Source organism: Bos grunniens, chromosome 5, assembly GCF_055505025.1.
Source record: "Bos grunniens cultivar Pamir isolate PY7600 chromosome 5, Bosgru_T2T1.0, whole genome shotgun sequence".
Classification (NCBI taxonomy): domain Eukaryota; kingdom Metazoa; phylum Chordata; class Mammalia; order Artiodactyla; family Bovidae; genus Bos; species Bos grunniens.
Genome location: NC_141169.1, coordinates 100,855,973 through 100,870,719, shown reverse-complemented (window position 1 = coordinate 100,870,719; position 14,747 = coordinate 100,855,973). Strand labels below are relative to the sequence as shown.

The following is a 14,747-nucleotide window of genomic DNA, read 5'->3' as shown; positions in this document are numbered from 1 at the left end:
CATAAACTTCTACTTTCTGGATGAAGATGTATGTATCCTATTCCTTAAACTCAACATGTTTTCCCAGGGGTGTGAAAAGTTAACTAATTTCAGTTCTTGCATTATTCTGCTCCTGACTACAAAAGGAGAATTTGTCTCAGCCTTTCATGTGGACTGCCTTATCCATCAAAGCATCCCAGACATGCAAGAGGATGAAATATACACCTCTCTTCAGTGGGATACTCCAACATCAAACCCTTATCAGAAACATCTGTCTTCTACCAAAAATTCAGGTAACCAGTTCTAACTATTTACACTTAGACTTTGTGGTTTATGGGTTTTCTTTTCTCCTGTTTTATGATGAGCCCAAGGTGACATTTATAACCTGAGATAACCCACTTAAAATTATAATAATATGCATAATATGCATAATATTAAAAATGAAATAAAGTGGAGGAGGAGTAAGTAGAGGTGAAAAAGGGAAAGAGAAATGGACTTGACATATGTAGTACATTGGGTTTCTCTCTCTCTCTCTCTCTTGCTGGAAAGACAATTCCTGGATTTGGAAAATAAGTGAAAGAACTCACATAGTTTGTGTAATTTTAGCTTCCACATAAAAAATATCCTGTAAATTATCTGATAAATACTAAGAAATAAAAGAGAAAACATAGGTTGAGAAAAGTGGCAAACACTCATCAGCCTGGGTCAGTTCTGTCTTTAATATAAAATATTTATATCAGTTTCCTTTTGTTTAGGTAATAAATTACCACAGACTTAGGGGCATAATACAACATAGTTTTATTTTCTTATAGTCCTAGAGATCAGAAGTCCAAAATGGATTCTGCTGGATTGAAACCAAGGTGTCGTGGGGTTACCTTCCATAAAGAGGCTCTAGGGGAGGAGTCCCCAAGTTCTAGGAACTAATGACTGGTGATTTGAACTGGAGCTGATACAATAATAATAGAAATAAAGTACACAACAAACATAATGCACTTGAATCATCCTCAAACCATCATGGAAAAACCATTTTCCATGAAACCAGCCCCTGATGCCAAAAGATTGGGGAACACTGCTCTAGGGGACAAACCATTCCCTGTCTTCTCCAGTTTCTAGAGTTGCGTCCTTGCTTTCCTTAACCTGTGGCTCCTTTTCCACCTTCAACTATAGTGGCACATCTTCAGATGTGTCTTGGCTTTCTTTATTATATGGCAGTCTGTTCCTCTGATCTATGTCTCACTTATAAGGGCCAGATAAAACAGGATGATCTCCCCATTCAAAGATCTTTTACCTAATTATACATTTAAAGTCTCCTTCTCCTCATAAGGAAAATTTATTGGTTCCAGAGATTAGAACATAGGCATTTTGGGTAGAGTCACTATTCAGTCTTCATCATTATCCAGAGATAAATTGTATGCTTTTTTCTCTTACTAGCATTAAGAATATAACAAATCACTCACTCATTTTTGCTCCCTGAATTGTTGCCAAATTGTCTTTAAAAATGTTCCTTATCCAAAATCATACGTTCAAAGGGAAATACCTTTGAATCAATCGTGCTCAAATGACACTGACCAGAGATGAGGAGATTGGAGACAGCTTTTTAAAATTAATGAATTTATTATTTAATTTGGGGGACTGCACTGGGTCTTCCTTGCTGCACGTGGACTTTGTCTAGTCATGACAAGTGGTAGCTACTTTCTAGTTGCAGTGTGTGGGCTTCTCATTGCAGTGGTTTCTCTTGTTGTGGAGCACGGGCTCTGGAGCACAAGCTCAGTAGTTGAGGTACAGGAGTTTAGTTGCTCCATGTTATTTGGGATCTTTCCAGACCAGGGATCGAACCTGTGTCCCCTTTATTGGCAAGAGGATTCTTAACCACTGAAAGTGAAAGTGTTAGTAGTTCAGTCGTGTTTGACTCCTTGAAACCCCATAGATTGTAGCCCACCAGGCTCCTCTGTCCATGGAATTCTCCAGGAAAGAATACTGGAGGGTTTGCCCTTCCTTTCTCCAGGGGATCTTCCTGACCCAGCGATTGAACCTGGGCCTCCCGCATCGCAGGCAGATTCTTTGTCTCTGAACCACCAGGGAAGCCCTCTGAACCACTAGACTCCCAAGAAGTCCCGAAAACAGCCCTTTTGCTCTCAAAAATCAAAACTTACTGCCTAGTTTGCCATCATCTCTAAAAGACTGTTGGAAGAGAATACATCTAACAAGTTACTGAGCTGGTGGTGTCATACAAGGATAAAGGAAGTATATTGTGAAAGCTGTCCAAGCTGGCATTTTTCCAAGTTATGTCTTGCATTTCAAAGAGTTTGAGTTCACCTTTTCTTGTTATACACAGTTACAACATTACCTCCTCATTTTGCTCGGTTTAGTCTTTTCCTATAGATTGAGGGCAGGAAGAGAAGGGGACGACAGAGGATGAGATGGTTGGATGGCATCACCGACTCGATGGACATGGGTTTGGGTGGACTCTGGGAGTTGGTGATGAACAGGGAGGCCTGGCATGCTGCGGTTCATGGGGTCGCAAAGAGTCAGACATGACTGAGCAAGTGAACAGAACTGAACTGACCCACTTCTTTCCCCTAACTTTCTCTAAATCAATTTCATTGCCTCTATTTCTTGTTTAGGAGTATGGTGTCTTGTGATGGTGATCTTATGTATTTTCTGCATTGGCTCATTAGCAACCTCTATTTTCTTGGGCATCAAATGTAAGTATAAAAAGATATCTTCAAAATAATCTATATAGATAGATAGGTTGCATACTACATGTAGCATTACATAGAAGTATGCATATCATTTTAACTGGAACTTCATAATTTATAAATTGATAACTAAATAAATTAGAAACACCTAAATGAATATAATTATATAAAATAATGACTTCCTTATTTAAGTTATGGGACATCCATTAGCTATAACTCTCTAAAGCACTCAGATGCCACTGATAACTTCTAATATTCAATGGTAAGCTGTTTAACTCAAATCTAATACCATAGGTCTCTTTGGGAAAAATGATGCAAATAATCGCTTATATTATGATCCAATTTATGAATTATGTTAATATGCCAAAGCATGCAATTTGAAGGTTTTCAGTAATATGCTCTTCCTTTTCTAATATACATTTATTCTAAATTATACAGATTATTTTATTATGAACTTTTCAGTTTATATTAGACAAGGTACAATTTAGTATGTTTAAGGCAAATGTGAGGATTTTATTTGGGCCAATATTTTGCCACATTTCTTTTTTTCTTTCAGTTCAAAGTGAAGACATGCTTTTATATGTAGCAAATGAATTTTTTATAAAAGTGTAACAATTACAGAAGCACAGGTTCCAGAAAAAAGACCAAGAACCTTCATTGCCACTTATGCTAGCACAAAAAAATATGCTTAGAAAGACAGTGATGAAGAGTAATTGTCTAGATAATTCTTATGTCTTGTATGCCTTGGCAAATCATTTCTCCATCTAGGAGGAATTAGCTGCTGTAGCAAATGAATAGAACCCAGGAGGAAGTCATGGAAACTTCTAATTTGTAGGCAAATCAAAAAGAAGTCATGCTAACCTGGGAATCTACTACTTGCATTGGCATCTGAGGTGGGGAGCAGTCTTTGGGGCTGAGCCCTTAACCTTTGGAAACTGACGCTATTTCCAGGAAGATAGTGTCAGATTAAATTAAATTATAGGACACCCAATTGGTGTTGTAGAGCAGGGCAAGGGGGTGGGGTGGAATGGGGACAATACATTTGGTGAACAGAAGTGTCAGAAGTGTGAGTGTGGTAGTAGTGTAAAAGTCAAGGAGATTCAAACCTATGCAGTTTGCATCAGGATACATGGAAGGTAATTTGGAAATATCTAATGCAATGTAAATGCACAAAACTTTGACCTATTATGTTTGAAACTATGTATAACTATGGTTCCTCATGATAGTATTTCTTTCTACAATAAAAAAAGATTACAAATAGTGTAAAAGTCAATGAAGCATTGTTAAAATAAATCATGATATATTCATACAATAGACTCCAATATAAAAAAGAATGAGAAAGCTCTTTATGTACTAACAGTATTATGTCAAAAATACATTTTAAGTGATCAAATGAAAAGTGAAAAACCATGTAAAAAGATTGTTATCATTTGTGTAAAGAAGATTGAGGGAACTTTATATTCATTTGCATGTAAATTTCAAAACACCTCTGAAAGAATAAAAAATAAATTGATAAATCTGAGTGCATCAAAGAGCTGGAATTAAGTGGGTAAGGAATCAGGGATGGCAAAGAGCTTTTTTGCTGTACATCCTTTGCAGCTTTTTAAAAAAATTAATTGGAATATAGTTGCTTTACAATATTGTATTAGTGTCTGCTGTACTGTGAAGTGAATCAATTATATGTATCCATATTTCCCCCCTTTTTTAGATTTCCTTCCCTTTTAGGCCACCACAGAGCACTGAGTAGAGTTCCCTGTGTTATACAATAGGTTCTAATTAGTTATTTATTTTATACATTGTAGTATATGTATGTCAAGCCTAATCTCCCAATCCATCCCACTTCCCCTTCCCCTTTAGTATCTATAAATTTGTTCTCTGTATCTGTGTCTCTATTTCCACTTTGTACATAAGTTCATCTGTATCATTTTTCTAGATTCCACATATAAGTAATATGATATGATACTTGTTTTTCTCTTTCTGACTTATTTCACTTTGTATGACAGTCTCTAGGTCTATCTATGTCTCTGCAAATGACACTATTTCATTCCTTTTTTTGGCTGAATAATATTCCATTGTATGTATCTTCTTTATCCATTCCTCTGTTGATGGAAATTTAGATTGCTTCCACATCCTGGCTGTTGTAAATAGGGCTGCAATGAACATTTGGGTGCATGTGTCTTTTGGAATTATGGTTTTCCCTGAGTATGTGCCAAGTAGTGGGATTGCTAGGTCATACTCTTTCTTCCCCCTTCTGATGCCTATGTCAGAAGCTTTCTCTATCTCCTTTATGTTTTAATAAAACTTTATTACACAAAAGCTCTGAGTGATTAAGCCTCGTCTCTGGGCCCAGATTGAATTCTTCTCCTATGGGGGCCAAGAATCCCGGTGTCTTTGTGTGATTCAACAACAACCTTTCATCTTGGGGGCTCGTCCGGGATCCTTCAGGACAAGATGGGAGCTAACAATTCCAGCCTCACTCCTTTGAACTGTATCCTGAAAAACTGGGATAAATTTGATCCCCAGGGCTTAAAGAAGACACACCTGGTCTTCCTATGTGATACTGCATGGCCATGGTATCCATTGGAGGACGGCGAACGGTGGCCCTTTGGAGGGTCTCTTACGTATAATACTGTTCTACAATTAGACTGGTTCTGTGAGGAACAAGGGAAATGGGTAGAAGTAGCATATGTGTTGGAGAAGGAAATGGCAACCCACTCCAGTGTTCTTGCCTGGAGAATCCCAGGGACGGGGGAGCCTGGTGGGCTGCTGTCTATGGGGTCGCACAGAGTTGGACACGACTGAAGCGACTTAGCAGTAGCAGTATGATACTTCTATTTTTAGTTTTTTAAGGAACATCCACACTGTTCTCCATAGAAACTGTATCAATTTACATTTCCACAAACACTATAGGAGGGTTCCCGTTTCTCCACATCTTCTCCAGCATTTATTGTTCGTAGATTTTTTAGTGATGGCAAAACTATAGAATACTGATGAAAGAAAGAAATCAAAGATGACACCAAGAGATAGAGAGATATACCATGTTCTTAGACTGGAAAAATCAATATTGTGAAATACTACTCAAAATAATTTACAGATTCAATGCAATTCTTATCAAATTAGCAAGGGCATTTTTCACATGATTAGAAAAAATTACAATTTGTATGGAAATACAAAAGACCCTAGGTAGCCAAAGCAAGCTTGAGAAAGAAAAACGGAGCTGGAGGAATCAGACTCCCTGACTTCAGACTATACTGCAAAGCTTCAGTCATCAATACAGTATGGTATGGGCACAAAAACAGAAATATAGGTCAATGGATAGAAAGCCCAGAGATAAACCCATGAACCTATGGTCAAAAATATACATTAGAAAAAAGACAGCCTCTTCAAAAAGTGGCATTGGGAAAACCAGACAACTATATGTAAAAGAATGAAATAAGAGCATTCTCTAACACCATACACAAAAATAAACTCAAAATGGATTAAAGACATAAATGTAAGGCTGGACAATGTAAAACTTAAAGGAAGACATAGGCAAGAACACTCTTTGACATAAATCACAAGATCTTTTTTAACCCACCTTCTAGAGTAATGAAAAAAAAAAATAAATAAACAGAGGAGACTTAAAAGATTTTGCAAAGCAAAGAAATACATAAATGAGACTAAAAGACAACCCTAAGGATGGGAGAAAATATTTTCAAATCAAGCAACCAATAAGGGGATTGATCTTCAAAATATACTAATAGCTCATGTAGCTCAATATAAAAAAGCGAACAACACAATAAAAAAAAAGGGCAGAACACCTAAATAGATATCCTTTGTAGCTTTTAATCACAAATATAATGAGTAATATGTAGTTCTCTTCAGTCTAGATTGAAGGCTTATTTTGTTACGTGTCAGTATTTTATCAGGAATGGTTGTTATTGTTTGAAGTGTTTCAGATGTCCACTACTATAATGAAGCAGCAAGAAAAACTCATCCAACAGGAGAGAGCACTGCTCAACTTCACACAGTGGAAGAGAAACCCCAACCTACAGATGACATATTGCCAAACCTTAATGCAGAAGTCTCTCAGTTCAGGTAATTGATATAAAATCAATTTTCACTGTACAGATAACAATGTATACACCAGTTCCTCAAAACAACAACAGCAAAACAAAAAACCCACAGCAACGTATATTTCTCTGTAAATTATAGTCAGGATTTCATAAAAAATAGGATAGAGATACTCTTGATCTGCTCTTTAGTTCAATGTCATTTATACATACATCAATGCTAAGTCACTTTAGTGGTATCCAACTCTTTGTGACTGTATGGACTGTAGCCCGCCAGACTCCTCTGTCCATGGGATTCTCCAGGCAAGAATACTGGAGTGGGTTGCCAATCCCTCCTCCAGGGGAATCTTCCTGACTCAGGGATGGAACTCACTTCTTCTGCATCTCTTGCATTGTAGGCTGATTCTTTACCACTAATGCCACCTGGTAAGCCCACATTACATTAATAGTATGTGGAAAATACTGAGGTTCCAAGAAATAGAAAAAAAGGAAAATATACAGTCAAATGTCAAAATGTAATGAGCGAGATGAGTAGGTAAGATTAAACAAAAAAAGCATTTTATGTTTTATCCAATCATTCAAATTTTTGTGTATCTCCAGTATTCTTGCCTGGAGAATTCTATAGACAGAGGAGCCTGGTGAGCTGCATGCAGTCCATGGGTTCACAAAGAGTCGGGTACAACTGAACACACACTCGTACACTTACACATAAAATTTAGAAAATTAACTTCTCTGTAGTGGCTATCATTTTAGTAATCGTCAATAAGCCAGGTAGTTAGTTCCTTCTAACTGAGATTTAGTCAAGTAAATATTTAAAAAAATAACGTTTTATGATCTGCTGAAAGCATGGCTTAGGCCTACCTCTGAATCATCAACCTTACTTAATCAGCGTTGTTGTTTAGTTGCTCAGTCACGTGATCACTTAAATCAGTGACAAAATCCATTTTGGAGATTAATTCAAATCCCGCATGTTCTCAGCCTTTCAACTGCCATTGTCAGCACTGCTTATGCTATAACTTTAATAATATTCAGGATACTGATTAGAGTTGTTCTCAAAGGATATTGAAGAAGAGCCCTAAATAATTTGACATCTGAGCCACGGAAACTGATAATGAACTATTTGTGACCCTAAGTAGAAGGCTTTTCCCTGGAGACTACAGTTCTGGAAGTATCAGAGTCTTTCCTTCTATAAAATTGTGCTAGAAACACTTGGTCAAAGTCTTGATCTTTGGTTCCCCTTTTACACATCTGAGCATCCTTCTTTCATGAATACATTTTTTCTTAAGATAAGTTCTATAAAACTGGTGAAACATTAAGACTTACTTCTTAGTTATATCAAAGTCCTAAATTAAACATATTGGTCACTTGTTCAATTTTCCTCACCTACATATTTTAAAATCACTCCTCAAGGTGCCCTGTTTGTTCTCTCCACTATATGAGAAACATTTTCATGCTTGACTCTCAGAATTTAAAAATCAACTTGAGGCTTACTACTCTACTCACCTAATGGCTCATTACATTCTCAATTAAATTGGGCCAATAATATTAATGGACACAAAACAATAAGCAAACAAGTGAAGATTATAAATGATGTAAAATTAAAAGGTGGAAAGATATCTAAAAATAGAATAATCAGATCAATTATTGTAGAAGAGAAACAATCTGGGGAAAATATTCCCAAATTAATTTTATCTTAAACTCTTAGAGACCTATTGCATTTGGAAGTAATTGTACAAACCTTACTGTATTCAGCTTCAAAGGAGCTTAAATTGCTGAGAACTGCATCATATGAGCCACTGGGTTAAAGCAGGGGTCCCCAACCTATGGGATCTAATGTCTGATGATCTGAGCTGCAGCTGATGTAATAATAATAAAAATAAAGTGCATAATAAATGTAATGTGCTTGAATCACCCTAAAACCACACCCTGCTCCCAGGTCCATGGAAAAATTGCCTTCCACAAAACTGACCCCTGGTGCAAAAAAAGTTGGGGATCATTGGAGAGAATTCAGCTTCCCTGGGAATAATACAAAGGGTTCTTTTGCAGAGGTGTGCTACCAATATTTTTACAATAACTTTAATGAAATGTTTATATTTGAAGCCTATAACTGCAGCCCTTGTCCAGACAACTGGATTCAGAATGGAGAAAGTTGTTATCATGTCTTTGAAAGCTGGACATTCTGGCACACTAGTAGAAAGGATTGTTGGAAGAAGGGCTCTGATCTTCTGCAAATAGAGAGCAAAGAAGAAATGGTAAACACTGCTTTATGACTTCATATCATTCTCAAAATACCTATGAAATGAAAAGAGTGATTCTCATAGAATTCCTTAATACTCTGTAACAATGGTATATTTGTTGGGAAAAAAATGTTTTAATATTCAAAGTAGGAATTGGCATGGCTTGCTTTCCTTTTAATTGGAGAAACAAAATACAGGATGGTTATTCAGAAATCACGGAGAAAATGTTAATTCTGTGTTCTTTGTTACTCAAAAAAGGAGGGAGCAAGAGAAATTCCATTTTGTAACACGCTAATCCACTCCCAGATATGCACACATTATGATTGTATATATGTTTAATTTGTTTTAAATTTGAAGTTTCAACACTTTAGGGCGGTATACTAAACTATAACAATTATATAATTATCAAGAAAAGTAGGAGTACAAAAAGTGAGGTGACATCATGAAATGGAGAGATTTGTGAAAATAAACATTTGCTAAATGAACTGTTTAATTGACATTATACCTAGTTTACTAATATTTTAATGAGTAAGATGTTTCCTTGAAATCGTTATACCCATAAATTATGTGTGAAGTAGAAAGCACAGTTGCACATTTCTGAATTTATTAAAAATGTACATCTACCATATTCAGTAATTAGTCAAAGCTCATTTTTATAAGAATAACAGAACAATTTGTTAAGGATAGGTAATGAACCAAAATAAATTGGACTAGCTAATGACAGTTATGGGTTTGCACTATTTTTTCTGTGCAAATTAAGTGATAAAAGTTAGAAGTATTTATTCCTACAAAATATGCCTGCAGTTAATTGCTTCTGGAGTCTTCTAAACTATTTCTCACACTGACGTATCCTGGAAAAGACATATATATACTATCTGCCAAATTCTGAATCCATTAAAATTACTTTGACATCAGATGCCAATTTTTTTCATAGTTTTTAACACCACCTTGATCATTTAGCAATAAGGGGGAAAGTATACTTTCTTTAAGGTTTCTCTCTTTCCAGCCTTCAAGTTCCAATTGCATTTGTAGAGGCAAAATATCACACTTCTATTTCATGGTAGTTTATTAGCTTTTTGTTTGTTTTGGAGTACCTGTTCAAGTCTTGTTTCTTATAGGACTTTATCACGGGCAGCCTGAAGAAGATCAAGAGAAACTATGATTACTGGGTAGGACTGTCACAGAATGGGTCCAACCAACCTTGGCTTTGGCAGGATGGTTCCTCTCCTTCTGCTGACCTGTAAGTCTCTAAGGGAAATGTTCCAAGAATTAGACACAGGTGGGAAATCAGCCATTCATTTTATCTTATACCTTACATTTCCTCCAGGAGATATAATGAGCATGATAATTTCATAGGCTTGATTGGAATCCAAGCCACGATAAAGAGTAGCTATGTGGCTTCTAAATCTTTCTCCTTCTCAGCCCCACGCGAGCACATTCACATCAAAATCTGAAAGTCTGAATGAATGATATTATGTGATTATTAAGTACATTTCCTTTGTATCATTGAATGGAGAGAGTGCTAAGTAAGTGAGTCCCATAGTAAGATTTCAGAAAGAACTGGAGAGACTGATCAGCAGTGCCTTCATATTTTGAAAATTAAGAGTCAGAAAAGAGATTTGAAATTAGAGCCTGCCTTTGTGTATTCAAGCATTTTTAAAAATATGCTGCCCATTGAAATAATATTTGCACATTTTATTTTGAGAAAATAGCTCTGTTATTGAAGAAGAAGGGAAAAACTACCACAAGAGGGGGACAGATTAAAACAAAAAGCTGTGCCTCTCTCATTTTATTGCCCAAAGAACATCTCCGTAAGCCCACACCTAACCTCAGATGCACTGACTTGCCGCTCCAGGTTGCCAAGACAGGGACCCCAGTCAACAAATCAGGTCTGTGGATACCTCAGAGACAACGAGCTTTCTTCTGCTAACTGCAGCGTTTGGAAATATTTCATCTGTGAGAAGTATGCACTAAGATCTTCTACCTGAAAGAAATTTTGCTTAAAGTGATGACTCCATTATGACCATATTTGCAATAGATCCTTCAAAACCCTGTAATAATGAGCCTAAGAGCCAGAGCAAAACTAAACCAGTGCAAGAGCTGTAAAACCAGCTACCTGGAACACAAAACCTATCTTGCCTTTACACTTGGTAATATTCCTCAGTGCTTTCCAGATGTTTCTTTGACACTGTTCAAATTAATTACCAAGAATAAAATTGGTTTAGAGCAACAGAGGACAAATCGGTAAAGAATGGAGAACAAGCTGAAGAAAAACCATTTCCATTTGTCTTTTTTTTTTCTTTCTCTCTCTTTCTATTTTTTTAAATTTAGAGTGACTATAAACTCTACAGAAAAATCAATACATCACTGATGATGCAATTTTAGCTAACTGATACCCTTTTTAATAAATGAATAAATGTGATCTTTCAAACTCTGTTTGCAAAATCTTTCTATGCATTTGCTAGGCTTGCCAGGCGTTATGTTATCAGACTGGTAGGATGGGAAGACAGTGACATGGATTTTCAAACTGGAAGGAAGATAGGCTGCTATCTGCTGCCTATAAGACAAAATCATTTTTAGGACTGTAGAATTTTACTGGAGAGAAGAAGAACCAGAGCTACATGTATGTGGAAGGAATAGTCAGGCTGGCACAGCAGCGTGTATCCAGTAAAGAAGAGCTGTGACCCATATGTAAAATAGGCAGCTAGTGGTGGGAAGTTGCTGTATAACAGGGAGCTCAACCCGGTGCTTGGTGAAAACCTATAGAGGCAGGATAGGATGAGGGGGTTGGGAAGAAGGTTCAGGTTCACGTATGCTTATGGCTGATTCACATTGTTGTTTGGCAGAAATCAACACAACACTGTAAAACAATTATCCTTCAATTCAAAATAAATTTTAAAAAAAACTACAAAAATAGAAGAACTATGATCTTCCTTTCTACCTCTTACTGACCATCCCCACTGCTCACATATCAAAAGACTCAAGACCTGTATGACAGACTCCAGGTTCACCCACACTACTACAAATGACTCAATTTCATTCCTTTTTATGGCTAAATAATATTCCTTGGTATGTATGTACCACATCTTTATCCATTCATCTGTTGATGGACATCTAGTTTGCTTCCTTGTCCTGGCTAAAATAGTTGCTGCAATGAACTGTTATACACAGTGAAGTAAGTCAGAAAGAGAAAATCAAATATCAGATATTAATGCATGTATATGGAATCTAGAAAAATGGTACTGCTGAACCTATTTGCAGAGTAAGAAGGAATAGAGACACAGGTGTAGAAAACAAACTTGTGGACACAGGGTTGAAAAGGAGAGGGTGGGACGAACTGAGACTGTAGCTACCATGTGTCGAATGGCATCTGGTGGGAAGCTACTGTATAACACAAGGAGCTCGGCTTGGTGCTCTGTAATGACCTAGTTGGGTGGAATGGAGGGTGGGGGTGGGAGGGAGGCTCAAGAGGGAGAAGATATATGTATACATATGGCTGATTCACCTCATTGTACAGCAGAAACTAACACAACATTGTAAAGCTATTACATTCCAATTTTAAGAGAGAAAAAAAAAAGACTCATGACCTGGATCCCTGAGACTAACACTCCAGCACTTTTAACTACATCTCTCAATGCCTCAATTTCCTCTTTGAAAATAAATATAGACTTTGCTTCAAATATTGTTTGAGGATGAGATTATCCATATATGTAAATTTGCTGAGAAGAGCATCTTACATGGAATTTTACACTCTACTTGTGCTTGCTGCTGTTGTCTGGGTAAATCCCCAGTCATCTCTAGACATCAACCGCTTTGTGTACTCCAGATTAAAATGATCCCTTTACTGCTCATGTTATAAGGATATCAAGAAGATAAAGTTTACAGGTAAATTGTCACCAAGTTTCCGGAGAGGATACCTGTCTTAAACCTAATGAATCTATAGACAATCTTTGTCCTAGATCTGCAGGCTCCCCTAAGCATGGACTAGCTTGTTCCCTAGAGACAGTGGATGTGAAAGTGTCTTGAGACTTACAGGAAGGAAATTTCCACTAATTATTATTATTATACTAGTAATATTTCACTAATTATTGTTATTAGTATACTATTATATATATTTTATATATATTATATATATTATATAATATATAATAATTATATATATAATAGTATACTATGATGCTTTTGAACTGTGGTGTTAGAGAAATATATATATATATATTATATATATTATATATATATTACATATATTATATATATAAAATATATAATAATTTCCACTAATTATTATTATTATACTAGTAATATTTCACTAATTATTGTTATTAGTATACTATTATATATAATATAATTATTATATATTATATAATATATAGTATATAATATATATAATATATATACAATATATTATATATAATATAATAGTATACTATGATGCTTTTGAACTGTGGTGTTAGAGAAGACTCTTGAGAATCCCTTGGACTGCAAGGAGATCCAACCAGTTCACTCTGAAGGAGATCAGCCCTGGGATTTCTTTGGAAGGAATGATGCTAAAGCTGAAACTCCAGTACTTTGGCCACCTCATGCGAAGAGTTGACTCATTGGAAAAGACTCTGATGCTGGGAGGGATTGGGGGCAGGAGGAGAAGGGGATGACAGAGGATGAGATGGCTGGATGGCATCACTGACTTGATGGACTTGAGTGTGAGTGAACTTAGGGAGTTGGTGATGGACAGGGAGGCCTGGCGTGCTGCGATTCATGGGGTTGCTAAGAGTCAGACAAGACTAAGCGACTGAACTGAACTGAACTGATTATACTATTACTTTTCTACCACTTATCTACCATCCCTAGAACAACACCTTACCATAAAGCAGACTCTCATCAAATACATGCTAAATTAAAAATACTTCTACTTAATCTCTCATTTCTCACCAAAAGTAGCTGAGATATGTAAGATTCTTATCATTCTCTCCTTATAATAAAGACACCACTTAGAGTAAAATGAAATCTAATTTACTGCGGCAGTAGAAATCATTGGCCTCCTATACAATGTCAGGAACCTTTGTTCTTGGCTCTTCAGGCACTCTGTCTATCAGATCTAATCCCTTGAATCTATTTCTTTCTTCCACTGCATGAAAAAAGGCAAAATGGTTGTCTGAGGAGGCCTTACAAATAGCTGTGAAAAGAAGAGAAGCCAAAAGCAAGGGAGAAAAGGGAAGATATACCCATTTGAATGCAGAGTTCCAAAGAATAGCAAGGAGAGGTAAGAAAGCCTTCCTCAGTGATCAATGCAAAGAAATAGAGGAAAACAATAGAATGGGAAAGGCTAGAGATCTCTTCAAGAAAATTAGAGATACCAAGGGAATATTTTATGCAACGATGGGCACAATAAAGGTATGGACCTAACAGAAGCAGAAGATTTTAAGAAGAGGTGGCAAGAGTACACAGAAGAACTGTACAAAAAAGATCTTCATGACCCAGATAATCAAGATGATGTGATTACTCACCTAGAGCCAGACATCCTGGAATGCGAAGTTAAGCGGGCCTTAGAAATGCCCTACAGACAAAGCTTGTGGAGGTGATGGAATTCCAGTGGAGCTATTTCAAATCCTAAAAGATGATGCTGTGTAAGTGTTTCACTCAACATGCCAGAAAATTTGGAAAACTCAGCAGTGGCCACAGGACTAGAAAAGATCAGTTTTCATTCCAATCCCAAAGAAAGGCAATGCCAAAGAATGCTCAAACTACTGCACAATTGCACTCATCTCACACGCTAGTAAAGT

General features: G+C 36.5%; 1 protein-coding gene across 1 annotated transcript; it reads left to right on the top strand.

Moving 5' to 3' along the window:
- The first annotated feature begins 80 nt into the window (after positions 1-80).
- On the top strand, positions 81-11,881 carry CLEC9A (C-type lectin domain containing 9A). The gene is made up of 6 exons (XM_086404191.1): positions 81-272; positions 2,604-2,684; positions 6,609-6,755; positions 8,831-8,982; positions 10,086-10,207; positions 10,823-11,881. Exons 1-6 carry the CDS (start codon positions 182-184, stop codon positions 10,953-10,955), a joined length of 726 nt encoding a protein of 241 aa, XP_086260317.1. The 5' UTR covers positions 81-181; the 3' UTR covers positions 10,956-11,881.
- The last annotated feature ends 2,866 nt before the right edge of the window (positions 11,882-14,747 follow it).

What these genes read in the sequence shown, in the direction of transcription:
- CLEC9A (XM_086404191.1), top strand. Translation starts at nt 182, where the DNA reads ATGCAAGAGGATGAAATATACACCTCTCTTCAGTGGGATACTCCAACA. An exon ending in TAGAGAGCAAAGAAGAAATG is followed by an intron (nt 8,983 to 10,085) that starts GTAAACACTGCT and finishes TGTTTCTTATAG; the next exon opens with GACTTTATCACGGGCAGCCT. An exon ending in TCCTCTCCTTCTGCTGACCT is followed by an intron (nt 10,208 to 10,822) that starts GTAAGTCTCTAA and finishes TTGCCGCTCCAG; the next exon opens with GTTGCCAAGACAGGGACCCC.